Source organism: Patagioenas fasciata, chromosome 2, assembly GCF_037038585.1.
Source record: "Patagioenas fasciata isolate bPatFas1 chromosome 2, bPatFas1.hap1, whole genome shotgun sequence".
NCBI classification, from domain to species: Eukaryota; Metazoa; Chordata; class Aves; order Columbiformes; family Columbidae; genus Patagioenas; species Patagioenas fasciata.
The window spans coordinates 44,019,569-44,036,134 of NC_092521.1; the positions used below are offsets into that span (position 1 = coordinate 44,019,569).

Consider the following 16,566-nt stretch of genomic DNA (forward strand, 5'->3'; position numbering starts at 1 on the left):
GAACCACCAAAAATGTCCACATGTGCTACAAGAACCGCATTATGTTGGCGATTGCGTATCTATCTTTGTTTTATGTTTGGACAATAAATGGAGGCAAGGGCTACAGATAGGTTAGATTCCAGACTACAAATAAATTAGTTTTCAGCCTAACAAGTAATCGTATCTATTGTGAGCCCTTAAAACACTAGGCATGTGGATTTACAAGTTATGCCTTGTTGGGCTACATTAATTAGACAGAAACCTAAACTCATAGATCTGTCTATACACAATCTTAATTTTAGCATTTAAAAGTCTTGTTGTAAAATGTAAATGACAGTCTATTGGAAAAGAAGTAATTAATAAATCCAGAATAGAAAGAACACAAACTCAAATAAATTAACAGATTAAACGGCCTCTCCTTATACCTACATTCAAGTTCATACTGCATTTTTGACGTCAAACTGCCAGTGTGATGTTGAGAGATGTTGCTAGATTTTTTTTTTCCTCAGCCTCCTCCCGTGCTGACATTTCGCCACAGAGAACATGTATTTATTTTACCATTGGAGGGCACTAAGCCTGAAGTAATGTTATGGTGTAATCAGATGGGAGTCTTTACAACCCAAGACAAACAACAAGCTGACATTCAGCCTTTGATAGAAACTCATAACGTACTTTCACGATATGAATAATATTCTCACCTTCTGCAAGCAGAAAACTAAACTCAAAATGGAGTGATTCACCTAGAGTTTAAAAAAAAAAACAAACCACACAAACAAACAAAAACAAGCAAACAAGTAAAAACACAAAAACCTAACAAACAAAAACAAACAAATAAACAAAACCCAAACTAAAAGAAAACAGAAAGGAACTGTTTAGAGGCCTCCAATAAGGTACACTGAGAACTGACTAAATCTACCTATCCTGGCTTATAAGAGTCCTATCTATCTACCTATCATCTATATGCCTACCTAGGTATCTACTTATTTATCAGATTCAGGTTTCAGATTGTAGTATACTTCTTGGATAATAGGATCTGTGCATTCACTGAATCACATCACAAGATGAATCTTGTGCATCACAAGATCTAAGAGTTATTATAAGACAATAAAGATGACAAAGTAGTGCTCACAAGTCTTAGGACAATCAAGTTCACTATATATTGGGGAAAGATTTTCCCTACTGTGAAAGACAGAACTAATTTGATTAAACTACTTAATTTTTAAATGCAAATAAATTTATATGCATGGTATTGTTATCACTAAAACATAGTGAAATACCAGCATCAACTAATCATCATCGTAATACAACAGGCTACAGTGATTATGCCACAGGTTTCATTACAGAGCTATGAAGATATGACATACTCTCAAAACGTTTCTGCGAGCAGCAAGAAGGTTTGGATCTATAAAAAGAAAGAACACTCATAGGATGCACACTGCAGGTACAAGTCTGAATTTTCTATGGGCATCTTCAGCTTTACATACAGAAAAAAATTCCATGCTGGTTTACAATGAATATTTTCTAAGACATTAAGTCAACCCAAAGCACTAATATATTATCACATAATATGATACTTGCTAAATCTTAATTTGTTACAGAAAAAAATCGGAAAGAAACAAAGCTCTGAGCTCATGTGCCTTACATAGCCATTTTAGAAGTATCTAAATGCAATAAGGATTGAAAATTAAGTTTCCTCTACTGTTCAGCTCCCTCCTGTGAGCAACTATGCTCCACGCAGTTTTATTTTCTCTCTTACCTGGAGATTAGAGCTACAGATTCTGTATTTGATAAAGACTCCACAAAGGGAAGTGCTAGAACAACTAAAACTGTAAATGGTACGCACCTGTAACTCCTGCTGGCAGAGTTGATGTATTTGCCCTTGACTCAGGGTTATGCCTAAACCCACAGATTACTGCACAATGCATAATCATGTCTATCGTTATTATAGAAGGCTTTACAACAAATTTACTCTGCAAATATAGAACATACAATAGTGAATGTTCCTGAAAAATGAAACGAAAGAATTATCTGAGGATTTTTTTAAATTTATTTGCTGTTATTTTATACCTTCTCCTCATATTTTAGTCTAAAAAATGTCACACAGACATTTAATGTTATTTAAATATTGTTCAATATTTACTACTAGTTCTTAAGAATGATTTTTAGTTAGAATAAAGATTTAATTTTAAATTTGTCGGCTTCTTAAAATCCTAAAACACTTGCACATACACAAATGCACATTCAAAACTGGCAAAATACACTTTTAAAATTATTATTCAGAAGTAATTACCTATAAGGAGTTTGAGAAGTAGATTATGTTAGAGAAACAAGGTATAAAGCAAAATTTAACATGATGACACTTGTTACTCTATGTAAATGTGCACCTTTTGGTTCTTCCAAACTCATTTTTTTCCATTAAAATGTTATAAACTGATCACAAATAGCCAATAGATTTATCTATGAAGCGATGGTTTAGAGATTTTCTCAGAAAGATGAAAAAAATAATCCTGGTGTTCTTATCAGTTTTCAATATGCCTTTGAGTGTGCAAATCTACACTTTTAGTATCTTTTTCTCATGTCTTGAAATTCTAACAGCCTATTTAAATTCCATTGAGAGATTTACTATATTAATGCGTATCAAACCAAACAACTATTGTGGGCTGATAAAATATTAAAATCTTTTGACTGTTGCACAGTCAAAGTTTAAAAACATTATAATCATGCCTATGAGCTTATTTATATGGAAGGTGGTATGATGAAGGTTCTGGAGCATGACTTGCAGCACAAATTTCCAACATGAAAGCCGTGCACAAAAGCACTCTGATGAATATGCAGTGATCTAATCTTTCAGCCTTCACTTTTCTCCATTCTTCCTCCTTCTGTTCATCAGAACTTCATCTTTATTAACCCTTGCTTTCTATACCTGAATAGCATATGTTCTATGATTTGTCATGTAACAGAATGCTGTAAAACAGAGCATCTTTGAGTTAGCAAAGCAAGTTTTAGAAAAATAAAATTTAAAATATAACATTACTGCACTATTTGAAATAAAAAAAAACAAAACAAAAAGACAACACAGGTACAAGTTCTGTGGAGCTACACAGGTTTTAAAGATAATTTCTTTTGTAACTTTCTCATTTTTGGCATTCATTTCTGAAATATAGGGTTTCCTACTTCTGAAGGTACTAAAAAAGAGAATAAAATAGTAAACCATAACACAAGTACTTCATACTTCTAGCAACACTGATTTTCCAAGAGAACCAACCTACTACAGAGCTCTCAAATACACATGGCTTCTCTAGAAGGAATCTCCTTAATACACTATTATTTTAAACTGGTACTTATAAGAACTTAGCTGAAGGATGACAGCCCCCTCATAAGTAACAGCCAGAGAATGAAAGGCAGAGGAATAGTTATGTTTCAATTTATAAACAGGATTAAAACCAACCAAACAACAAATTTCCAACATAGTGCAAATTACAGCTTTTGAAATTAAAATGACCTCACACAGTCAGAAAGGTGTAGCACTTCTGAAATTTGACAGCTATAAGCCAGAAGAAGAAATGTTAGAATATGTATAGATAAAATCTGCATAATAAAATAATATATCTGAGAATAGCAATTACAACAAACTTATGAGGAAGACGTTGCACTATGATCTTAGTTGCTTGCTCTGCTACAAGGTGTAGTCATATTTGTTTAGGAATAACAATAATACAACTGATACCAGCACATTGCTATCAGTGTACACTATCATCTCAATAACTACAGAAGACAGAAAATAGACTAAGAAATAGAAAAGCTCACCACTTCTTCATGCCTGCATTTTCTCACATTAATTCCATTAATCTGTTATTAAAAAGATAAAGAGAAGACTTACTCTACATTTCGTAAGTATAGATTTCATTTCACTTTTCTAAAAGAAGATAAACAAAAGAACTTGCAATTTTACTCACCTGTAGAATTGCATCTCCTATAAAGAGCAAACCTGAAAGTTCAGCTGAAAACAGAAAGTATATTTTTCACTCATTTTGTACGATACATCCTGCATTTTATGCTCATGTATTTCTATTTAATTTAGTGTTTTTACATAATCTTTTAGAAATTTAAACCAAAACCTAAGAAAATACCCAACACAGAAATTCCAAATAAATACTGGCATATCAGTGTTAAAACAAAAGGTTCTAACCAGCACAAGTACAAGACTGCAAAACATCTTCCATCAATCACTAGCACCTTTCAGGCTGTTATAGTGAGGTGTGGGATACTTTTCTGAGTAGAAAATGGTGCAGAACTAGGTTCTATTTGACTAAGAGAGATCGTTTCTTACAAACTCTGAGGAAAAATCAACATGGAGACTCCAGAATGACAAATTAAACTTGTAAGCTTTCACCAAAGATACTTTAGATCCTGCATCTTTGATAAGCTCAGTGGAGTATTTATGCTGGATAACAATTTATGTAATGAAGAGCTAGACAATCTGTATATTGTACAAAATCACCAGCCAAACTATTTTTAAAACAAAGCTATACCCTATAAATCACAAGGGAATTTACAAAATCTAATTCTACAGTTACAATTTTTAAATTTTGTGTTGTGTTACAGAGCTATCAAATACAAATATGTCTTAGAAATGCATAAGAAAAATCATAAAGATTATTTAAGTGTCTATAAATACATAAATAACTCCTATGATGAGAACTAAGGAATGTTAACAGGATTATTAATCTATTGTATTCCAAAACATCACAGAAGATACTGTCTAGAAATGACTAGAACAGGACTTGATCCAGAAACTATACTTCTTTACATGAGTTGTAAAACTGGTATCAATACTGACACAAATTATGATACTCAAAGACATGTTTGAAGGACTGGTCTTATTAGTTAGGTGTAACAAAGGATGCTTAAATTATTGGAGGACAAATATTTTGATTTTTTTTGATTTTTTCTTTTTCTTAAACAAATGGATATTTCAAAATTCTTCAGAGTCTGGGCTTGCATGTACTAACACTTCATATATGACTTAATGTGCTAGACTAAGAACACTATGTGCATCACTGGTTTTATTGTAAGAATTGCATCAAATGTCACATTCTTCTTTACAGGTCAAACAATAGAGCTGCAGTCAAGTGGGGGAGGGCTGAACTAAGCCTTCAGAGCTTTGAGGTACAGGCTATGGGTCAAACAGCATTTTCTGTATCAAAGATCCCTAGTACAGACACACTGAAAGCAGCAATTGAAATTGTACCTAAGCTAGGTATTGAGGTTAGAAATAATGCATCAGCTGCTGTAGCAAAAATATAATGACCAAAATGAAAGAAAACAGTGTGCACTTTTGTATGCTCATTTAATCTTAAGTCTGCATTTCTTACTTTTCCTGCAGTGCTTAATAGCATTTTAATAGCTAGTGTAAGTAATATATGCCACATTATTATGTATTGCATACTGAAGTGTATACTGAAAAGAACCGAGTCACAAGTATAACTTCTTAAGGTTAACGTTATTGCCTTCCTAAGGGGCTCATTCCATGCTACTCTATAACCTTCCTATATACACTGTTCACATCTACTTTTGAGGATTAGCTTTTGGTTCTCAATATGCTGATTCCCCTGTACCTCTCTTTATCTGTGTGTATGAATAGAAGATCTTTTTATGATGGCACATTTTTATTGTGCAGAAGTAGCATTCTACTGCATTACAAATGGAGGAAAATCCTTCCAAGTTTATGCCTCTGACCTTACACAAATGTACAGAGATATACAAAAACACAACAGAGATATTAAGTACACCATATTATTATACCATAGATTCACAACCTCCATCTCTCATCATTGAACACATCATGAGCTGTTTAACCATTATCCATCTTCCTAGCACATATTTTATCATTCCAATAATTAAAAACAATACAGAGATTCAGCATCAGCTCTGCATGCACTAAAAAGAAGCGTGGTTAAGACCTTATGCAGTACCAGTTTCATTAGGTATGAGTTGCTGCAAAGGCTCACGTAGCACAGTATCCAATGTTGAAATAATAAAGGGGTATTATCAAGGTTTTGCCATTACCCAACCCTGTCTGAGTGTTACTCTACTAACCTGTATGAAAAAACATGCGTTTTCTTCTTATGTTACCATGCTTTAATGGCCAAATATTTGATCTGTTACGCAGCATCCTGACAATAACCATTTGGGAATAAAAGACACAAAATCAGTAGCTTTTCAATTTTTTTTATATATTTTCATTCTCTAAATACTTTCCTATTTTTCTCCTTAAAAATAATGCTTTACAAGCATTTCTTTTCACAGAATCATGATGAAAATTATTTACAGAATATTCCAAATATAAATTCTGCACTTTTTCAGATAATAGTTCTGAGGAAGAGAGAGATCATCATGAGATGGAGTGATAAATGGTAAACCATTAGCATATATTTAACACCTCCTGAAAAATCTTAAGAATTAATGTACCTTGCTTTATGGACCACATTAAAACACAGTGTACTAATCTGACACCCACCTCTTTGGTCTTTGGAAATCTTAGAAATGACCACTGGAATATTATGTTCTGCTCCACCCTGAAAAGAGAATAAATGGCAATTTCATCAGTCACTGGAAATATCTTTTTGCATAAAATAATATTTTATCCTTTTTCTAAATGCAGTATTCAGAGTGACTGAGAAAAATAACTCTGATCCTGCATTTCCTCTTTTTTTTCAGTACTGTTTTTAAAATAAACAGTTTATTTGGAGTAATTCCTTATTGCCTCTCATAAAGGAGTTCTTATTTGTCACTATCAGCTCAGGAAGTGAATTGAATGATGTTCAAAACTTCACAAAACATGAAGGAAAAGGACATCAATTTCTGTGAATTTTAGAGAGCTTAATGTATGAAATTGTGTCTTACAAAAGCAAAATGGTCATTACACTAAAATGGCAACCATGCTGTGACCACTTAGTCTTCATGCTGGTAAGAAACAGGTAAACAAAAGCCCAAGAAAAGCAAGTTTGGACTTTTCATCTCAAAAGCAGCCTTTATTTGTTTCCATCTCTTTCACACAAGCACAAACAGCAGTGGGATAAGTAACATGAAACAGAAAAAAAAAAAAAAAAAAAAAAAAAACCCCATTAAGGAATGGAACAGTAGATGTACAATAAATGGGGCAAAATAAAGGAAAGCTGAACAGTAATTCAACAGTTCAACAGCAATTCAGTGCTGTTGCTTCATTCAATTTGTCCTGTTGGAACTGGAAGCATTCATGGTGCTTGAAATAAAGTATTAAAAAGAAACCTTAAATAAAAAGGAAACCAAAGGAAGAGAAAGGCAAATATACACAGAGACACAAATATTTTCTTCCTCTGTAGAGAGCATCTAAGTATAAACCCGAATACAACCTGTACAAATTCAGATCATCAGAAATGACAGTCTGCCACACTTTTATTTTACCTGGGAATCCTGGTTAAGTGTTTGCTTACTCTCTTCTTCAGTAGCCAGATTTTCCTTTGGAAACAATGGCTTTCTTAGGTCCAGGCATCGAGTGTTGAGGGTTGGAAATGACTGACATGGGTATTTTCACAGAATCACAGAATGATAGAATGTCCTGAGTTGGAAGGGACCCACAAGGATCATCAAGTCCAACTCCTGTTCCTGCATATGACAACCCCACAATTCACACCATGTGTCTGAGGATATTGCCCAGTCTCTTCTTGAACACTGTCAGGCTTGGAGCCATGACTGCCTCCCTGGGGAGCCTGTTCCAGTGCTCCACCACCCTCTGGGGGAAGAACCTTTTGCAAATGTCTAGCCTAAACCTTTTCTGGCACATCTTCCTGTCATTCCCTCAGGTTCTATCATTGGTCACTAAAGAGAAGAGTTTGATGCCTACCCTTCCTTCTCCTCTTGTGAGGAAATTGTAGACCACAATGAGGTCTCCTCTTCTCCAGGCTGAACAAACCAAGTGACTTTAGCTGCTTCTCACACGGTTTTCTCTCCAAACTCTTCACCAACTTAATACACAACCATTTTTCATGGAATAACCACTTGTTTGAAACTCAGTAGGCTCCTGCACCCAACAGCTATTTCTGTCATGGAATTAAGACTAATTTCCTGTAAAACCATAGAATTTTAAGTAGGATTAAAGCTGCTTCTGCTAGTGGCTATCAGTGCAAATGATCCTAAAAAGACTGAGTTAATGGGGATCTCAGTAATATTACAACAATTATATGTCTATGAGAAAAGTTCTATTGGCATTGTAGGAGATGAGTGCTGACAAGCACAGAATGTATTGATTTCTGTAGCATGGACTGAGGATTCATCACATGAAAATCATGAGGCTACCTTAATTTCAGTCAGGCTTACAGATGTATTCAGACTAAATAAATTGTAGTTTTATAACTTGTTGAATAATTTTCAATGGTTTTCAACAAAGGAACAGCAACAGTAAAAGTATGCTTTACTTAAGATAATCAGTTCAAGCTCACTAAATTTATAAGACTTAACCTACATCCTCCAGATTTTTCCTTAGTCAAATCCACATTTAACTTCTTCCAAAGTTTTCAAACAAATGGTTCCCTTCCTAAACCTTCCAAGTTTCACAAAGATTTCACTGTCCAGGACATTTAAAGCTCAGTAAAGGAGTGGAGGTTTTAAGCCTCAGCATAGCTAGCATACGTGTTTTTTCCTCAGTAAAATGGCCTCCCCCCCTCCTTAGACTCAGGTCTTCAGTAAAGATGGAAATTGCTGTTATTACTAAGCCAGAGTCAAATCCAGTTGGCAGCTGGTGATGAATGGTGTTCTTGCAACATCTTGTTCTTGTTACATCTTGTTAAGTACTACTTCAGATTGACAGTGAAGCCTTGCATCTTGCATCCTCCATACTTAATATTCAGTTCCATAGAAGAAAAAATGTATGTGTGTCTAAATTCCAGTTTCATAGACTTAGGAGATACTCTACTTCAGAAACCTCTGGGAACAGTAGCCACTTTTCCTTTGTTTTAAATTTTCCCTGCCTCTAGTGTGGGCGTGTAGTTATAACCTCAGACCAGAGGAAGGAATAAAAACATGTCAAGTGATGGTGTTGAGATATTGAAAACTCAGACCCCTAACAGACTCTACTGCCTATCTTTGTAATGCAAATTTTCTCTATCATTTTTCCTTAAAAGGCAAGGATGCACTTGGAATGAAGGTAGGTGCCCACCTGCGGAGGTTGTCCTGCTAGAAGAGGCAGAGGAAGCTCTAATCACTGGCAGATGGTCAAAGCTCACTGTCCTGGTTGTTGGCCATTATTGGTGGGAAGTCACTCACACCTCCTTTGAAAGTTTCACATGATACAGTTCTAAAGATTTTTTTCTTGTCCCAGTTTTTATATATGAGGATTTTTATTTTTTTTTTTTTCGGAGATTTTAGGTTTTTTTCTGTAGTTTTAGTCATATGAAAAATAGGGCTATTGAAACTAGTAACTTTTATTGACAAACGCTGGTTTTGTATTTTGCTCCAAGTATAATAAAAAAAAAAAATACTGTTTTGTCTTTACAAACAGTCAGAGTGTATAAAAAATTAGATTGATTTTTGGACTTTAGCATCCTCAAAGTTAGACAATGTAGGGGACATTTTTATTTCATACTGAAAGGCAACATTTATTTCATTAACAGAAATGGACCTATTTGTTTTGGCTTTGAGAACTAGAGGCACAAGTATGGGTCATGTCTATGAAGATAAACTATATTTCCAATTGAAAAAACGTTACTTTGTTTATATTGTCTATTGGAAGCTGTTCATGTAATGCTCTGAACTGTGTTCATGGACTGTCTTATAGAATGCTAGTTGCTATAAGCCAAAACTGTGTCAGGAATCATGCTAGAAACCAAACAATATGGACAATATTTCAAAACAATATTGTAGGTGGAACTAAAATGCCACTTCCAAAATACATTCAACACCAACTGCCTTAATTACACAAGCCTCTAAAGATGAAAAGATATTTTTTAAACTAAAAGCTACATGATTCTTCAATTAATTAAAGATATATAGCCTTTTTATTTTGTCAATTGTTTCAATTTAAAAGAGAGAAAATGTGTTAATAAAAATATATGCCAGAATGAATGAAGAGAAAGAGGATCTTTTAGGTATGTATGTAAGTGTGAGCAGGACAGGAGTACATGCTTCAGAGATTTTTTGATTGAGTCAAATTTTGAAAAGTCAAACCCATTCTCAGAACATCTGTGATGTTGTTCATCATTTAAAAAGAATGACCAAAACAGAGCCAGGAAAATGACACTGTGCAGAGACCTGGGAGTCAGAAGTCAAACTCTAACTTCAAGCCTTAATTTATTTCATGAACTATCAATTTTATTACCTATTTCTGCAAGAACACTACACTCCAAGTTTGAGAAACATGATATTCTTTCAGAAGTCACACACTTTACAGCTTCTTGTGTGAAATCTCTGCATCTCAGATTTGTCAGAGATGTGGTAAATGACTGCAATACTACAGTACGCTTACCAATTTCTACATCTAACTCCATGGCTATTGCTTCAGACACAGAGGATTATTAATGGAGTTCTACAGCAACTTCAGAAATAAGAAAATAATTCCTTCTGAAGAGTGTAAAACAGATAAATCCTGCTTCAAATTCAATCATGCTTTTACCATTACCTTCAGTAAAATTAAGTACAGCAAAACACAAAACAGGTTTTCTTTTATGGTTGTTCTTTTGAACCTTTAAAGTATGGATTATATGCAAATTTGTTAAGAGCTTAAGTTTGGATCTTTTGTAAAAATCAATCTCACAAGGAGTTCATTTTAAGCAGTTACCTGAGTCTTTGGGTTTTACAAACATAGTTATAACATAAAAGAAGAGAGTTCCTCTCATAGACAGATTACCAAAAGATAACTAGACAGTTTCATTTTGGAATTATCAACATTTTGACCTTCTGGTCTTTAGGAAAAAAATAAAGTAAAAATAAAATAAAATTTAAAAATCCAAGTATCCGTAATTCTTAGGGTGGGATAAGATGCTTCCAAAATTTACTCTAGAGAAAGTTAAAAGGTTACTTGACCATGTGAGATTTATCATAGGAAACAGATTTTTAAGTCAGCAGAATCCCGTAGAGCTGAATGCCAAAACTAGACAAATTCATATCAAAGCACAAGCAATTATTTTAAAGTGAGGTTCATTAATCACTGTGCTGGTATAACACCTCAGATAAACTGCATCCTCTGATATACAGCACTGTCGAAAAGGAAGTCCTCTGACAACTCCCATCTTTAAATAATCATAGAGTAGCAAGATAACAGGAACTACTGTAGTACATGAGGTGGTGGCAGACAGAGTTACTGAAACAAGGAGGAAAGGCCTTCTCACTCCTACAGGGTGACTTACAGACCTCTAATTTAAGGTATTATTACAAAATAATTACTTTTCTATTTAAAACTAATAATAAGTGTTTTAATAAAATTCAGGAATCTTGTAAAACAAAACAAAACAAAAATAACGAACTGTAATTCATCTGCAAGAATAAGCACACCATGATTGAATACCACCTATTAAAACAGAAAACTGGCTCTTTTCAGAGTGTTTGGAACTGACATCAACATTTCAGGGAATACCTAAGAAATCCATTTCAGTGAGTCTTAATAAAGTTGGCCTACTAAACGACAAATAAAAATTACTTTACATTCTAGTTCTAAGTTGTTTCTTACTAATAGCTTAAAATGATAATAGAAGATTATATTGATTATTTATTTGTTTTAGATTGTGTTGGCTATCCAATTGCTTGTCAATCTTTCTTTTTGACAATTCAGGATTTCTGATAAATGGATCTAGCAAAATAGTCTCCAGATTTACTGATTTTTTAAAACTATTTTTTAAAAAATAAATCCTATTGTCTGATACACATCAACAGAATAACCCAGTCTATAGAAGTCTAGTCACCTCTTAATTTATCTAATCTATACGATTCCAGTGAGTTGGAGTTTCCTTTGTTGAAAAAGATTTCTTCATTTAATGACATCCATTGAAGGGATTTCATCACCTCAATGCCGGTAACTCCAAAAATCAAAAATAAATTGCCTATCCATGCCTGAATTTATGTAGCTTCACATTTCCACTATATAGATCAATTTTGACCAAAGTATCTATGCAATAAAATGAACCTAGTAAATATGTTTAAATAAAATAATTCAATTTAGAGTCTTCATTCGTAAATTCTGTTGCAATTGCTTCTATTGCACTTTATATAGGTTTTTACTGTTTGTTTTCTTTTTTTTTCTATTGAAGCAGGATCTTATTGAAAAAATACATAAATTCTCTTCTAACCTGAATTCACAATCTGTTTTGGCACTTTTTAATACTTCTGCAGCTTGCAAAAATTTTCTTCAGAACAAAGGATATCTTGCTCTACAATTTTCAGAATAACTCGCTCTATTCATTTAAGACAGACCATCTGCACATTCACATTCTTTTATATTTCAATGATATTTCATTTTATACAATGTACCTGATACTTAAACAATAATTGTCATCAATTTTAATTCTAAGAGACAACCTGTTGTAATGTGTAACTAAAAAATCAGATTTAGTGATTCGTAATGAGATTTGCTTTCCAAACCTGAAAAGTCTTTACTGGATCCAGTTATTTCTCAGCACCAGTTAAACAAACCTCATTCACCCAGGTACTTTATTTTGGTAAAAACTGTAACCTCCAATGTTATTACAGAAAAATAACTTATATGCTGTTGACTAAACTCATGAGAAACTTTGTCCACAAGATAGAAATTAGTTTTCCTTGAATAGAGGACTTTAGTGGGTCAACAAGATAACAGCAAGTATACCTTGACATACTTTTATGAACTAGCATTTCTGTTCAGCAATCTTCTTATCAATGGCAACACAAATGCACACTAATCCCTTTTCTGACTCACTACTTTTAGGGTCAGTACTAGCAAATGTTCACAGGAAAGTCTATACTTTCACTTCATATGCATAATTTAAGCCTATTTGCATTCATGTGAAGTTCACTTTTTCCATTGTGATCTTGGAGCTGAGGACTGCTGTGTTTAGAAGACAAAATTAATGTTCTGTTGTCTACACTGAGACTCAAAGCTTAGGTAAGGCTTTCAGAATTATGGCAATATAGAAGAAAAAGTTTATGATTACAGAAATGATAACACTTCCTCCTTCTCATCTCTTCTTGCCTCAAAAAAGAATCACCTATACTTCCACAGGTTCTTAAATCTTATTGAAGCAAGCAAAAATATAGTAACATGATAAAATGCTGCTGTTGTTTAATCTGCAGAAAAATAAATAAGATGAGAAAGCAGTAACACTTTCTGTGCTAATAAAGAATTGCAGCAAATTAATGTGATATTCTTTGTAGAAGATTTGATGGTAAACTTATTGGCTGTTCCACATGCCTGCCACTGCAACTTAGCATTCATTAATAACCAGTTAAATTAGAGTGCTGTTGAACAAAAGTACAGTCTGTGCAGTTGCAAACACTTTGCAACTCTCATATCAAATCTTATTATAGAGTTGCTCAGCTTGAATCTTAAGGGGATGATCCTTCCATTTCCTTCCATTCCATAGGACAGTGTAGCTGCTAGTTACCTGTTGTGACAGTATCTAATGTCCTAGAATATGTTTGCTCTATTGTTTCTAGTTCTTTAAAACAGGTTTTCCTCATTAAAAATAACTTTAACTATATACACTGTTTGTGTGACATGGAATAATAGAACAAAAAAAATCATCCTACCTTTATGCTTAATCCAAATCCTCCTACGGTCTGTCTTCTAATTGTTACTGTTCTTTCCTGGGAAAAAAGCAAACAAAGAAACAAACAAACAAACAACAACAACAAAAAAAAACCAAAAACAACAAAAACAAAACAAAACAAAAAGTCTTGTTATATTTAATGTTTTCTTCCAAAACATCTATATTCATACATCACCTATATTCATACATCATCTATATTCATGTTCCCATCCCTCATTGATTATTCTTGTTTTAATAAACTTGTGAATTCCTGAAAGTAAAAATCTCATGAAACCTATGCTGCAAAGGTAAAAAGACAAAGTCTGGAAGAAAGCAGAAGTCTTGTCTCAGACAAAAAATTTTTTGTTCAATTAATATCATATTAGTTTTGTGCACACTAGCAAGTACTGAAAGCAATAAGAACAGAACTATAGAATTTACCAGTTAGTGCACAACACATGCATTTTAGAGGTCTTAACTTTGACTAGTCCTAAACTGATCCTATAAGCAGGCTGAGCACTAGAAGCTGAAGTACATAAGCTGCACTCCTGTGGAGCATTTTCCACTTTAGTTTAATCCAAAAGGAATACCACTTGTGTGCTCCAAGACCAGTTAGTGATGTGAACCAAAGGTTAATGCTTGTAAAAGTGTAATCTAAGAGAGATGTATACAATTTTGCTTTTAAATAGCCAAATGTTTTTTGTTGTTGTTGTTTTGTTTTGTGGGGTTTTTTTGTTTGTTTGTTTGTTTTTACGTTTGAAATGCATATATACTCATCTATTTGTAACCCACAAATGAATGCGTAATTGGCAATAGAATATATGGCCATCCCGTTTCATCTATGTGCTTCTGCACTGTTCAAAGGAAGCAGAAGATCCTCATCAGGTCTCAGCTCAGATCTTCCAGGAAGGAATTTTGTAGCAAAGTTCGCAGAAACTGGGTTAATTCCACAAAGTTCTTCCACTTCAGGCCACAAATTGCACCTTTTGTCTGTCAGGAGGTTTAAACTGCAGGTAATGCTGCAGTCAATATGTTCAGGATGAACTAATATAGGTCGCAGTTTGATGTGTGATCTGACCTGAGTTTACACATATGAGCACGAAACACTCAGTTGTGGTTCCACTGGTAGCTGTATTTTTCCTGTTAATTCCACCTGACTTCCAACTTCAGCCTTTGTTGAATATGTAGTTAAGAACAGAAGCTTTACTTGTACACACTAGTCAACACATCCTAGTATTTTTGTTATATATGCTCAAATCAAACAGAAAATAATTGTGTTACTGAAGAAGAATTTGAAAAATAGCAACCCTATATAAAGATAAACTGGCTTGATAGTAATACATTAACTATGAATGGAATAAAGAATATTACACTTCGCAATTAAAGTATGGAAGTAGTATGATCAGTGACAAACATAAATCTTCATTAAAATTTGTAGTTCATGATATGTCAGTAGTCACTGCAAAGTTTAAATAGTGGCATCTGAATATACTTTAAGCTGGAGCTATGCTTTTAAAAAGCATAATAGAAAGTTGTCCTGCAGAATATTTCTATCTTTGTTGTCTTCCTTAGCACAAAACACATACAATTACCCATACAGAAGAGTCAATAAAATATTATTTCTGTTTTTCACTCAAGCAAAGGCAGAGTCAAGCCAGCCCTGAAAACGCCTGATTTGGGGTCTTTTGTGAGTTTTCCAGTGCTGTCTGACAGGAAACTAGAAACATTCTGCACTAGAGTTCAACATTACATTTTAAGAGGAAGAAATGCATGCTTGAGAAATATTTTCCTAGCATAGCAGAGTACAAAATGGACAAAACCGTGCAAAAGTAAGCAAAGGGAACAGAAAAATTTCAAAGAACTGTAATTTTCCAGAGCAATATAATTTATCAGGGGGTATAATCTGGTTTTGGTTTGTTATGTTTTGTTTTGTTCTCTATGTTCTTTTCTGTCTCTATTGAGAGTAGATATTAAATATTTCAGGTCTGGAATGCTACTGAACTCATTTGAACCTTAAAAACATGCTACAAACTAGATCCACTCAAGTGATGTGGTATGTGTAATGAAGGCATTGCCTTGTATTTAACCTAAACTAATTCAGCACATTTCTCAGCCTTACAGAAAATGAGTATTACTTTGGTGTATCTTAAGCATAGAGACTTACAGACTCTTGACAGCATGATAGCTAACAACTACAAGCAGGCAAACAATTAATGATCTTCAAAAATACAAATCAGAATTACATATGAGTTACAGATTTCATCAGTGAGCCATCGATAACATCCTACTCTGTGATTGCAAACCTCACATGTACAATACAGTGAAACACATTTTCCAGAAATGTCAGCAGCATCACACATTTCATACACCTTAATTTTGGCTTAGGATCAGACCCCAGCCCTGACCAGCTCCTCTTTCTTTTTTTTTTTTTTTTTTTTTTTTTAATCCAGAAGTTCGGAAGAAAACTAATAAGGCTCATCTAACCAAAGTGCATCCATCTATCTAAAACTGAGTCTTTGGTTAAGACAGATTTTCTTCTGTAGCCAGTAAAGAAAACTAAATACATCCAATCCAGGTGAGTCAAAGCAGATGTCCAAGTTAGGTGATAATCATCATCATCATTTATGCCCTCCATTGAGAATGGAGCCAGGATGTCAAATTTAACTTCAGAAAGGCAAATTCTCATTTTAAAGCTGCAAAGTAATTTGAATAAATAGTTTTATTGTAGATACCAGCTTTGAAATATTCTTCCAGAAACTGTTTTATCTGAGTAAGGTTTTTATTTGTAAATTGAATGACTTGCATTTGACTTTTTGTATGTGACTCACAAACCCCC

The 16,566-nt window shown here is 33.8% G+C and overlaps 1 protein-coding gene across 9 annotated transcripts in view; it reads right to left on the reverse strand.

The window, feature by feature from the left end:
- The window catches only part of SNTG1 (syntrophin gamma 1), a 344,915-nt gene that overhangs the window by 121,278 nt on the left and 207,071 nt on the right, over positions 1–16,566 (reverse strand). For 6 of the 9 annotated variants that reach the window (XM_071804127.1, XM_065832962.2, XM_071804125.1 and 3 more), the window contains 4 exons: positions 13,732–13,788; positions 6,500–6,557; positions 3,936–3,979; positions 3,787–3,828 (listed from right to left, as the gene is read on the reverse strand). In XM_071804127.1, the coding sequence (XP_071660228.1) occupies positions 3,787–3,828; positions 3,936–3,979; positions 6,500–6,557; positions 13,732–13,788 (201 nt within the window). Of the gene's footprint in view, positions 1–3,786; positions 3,861–3,935; positions 3,980–6,499; positions 6,558–13,731; positions 13,789–16,566 lie in introns of those variants that run through there. The other 3 variants (XM_071804126.1, XM_071804130.1, XM_071804131.1) reach the window with 3 other exon arrangements.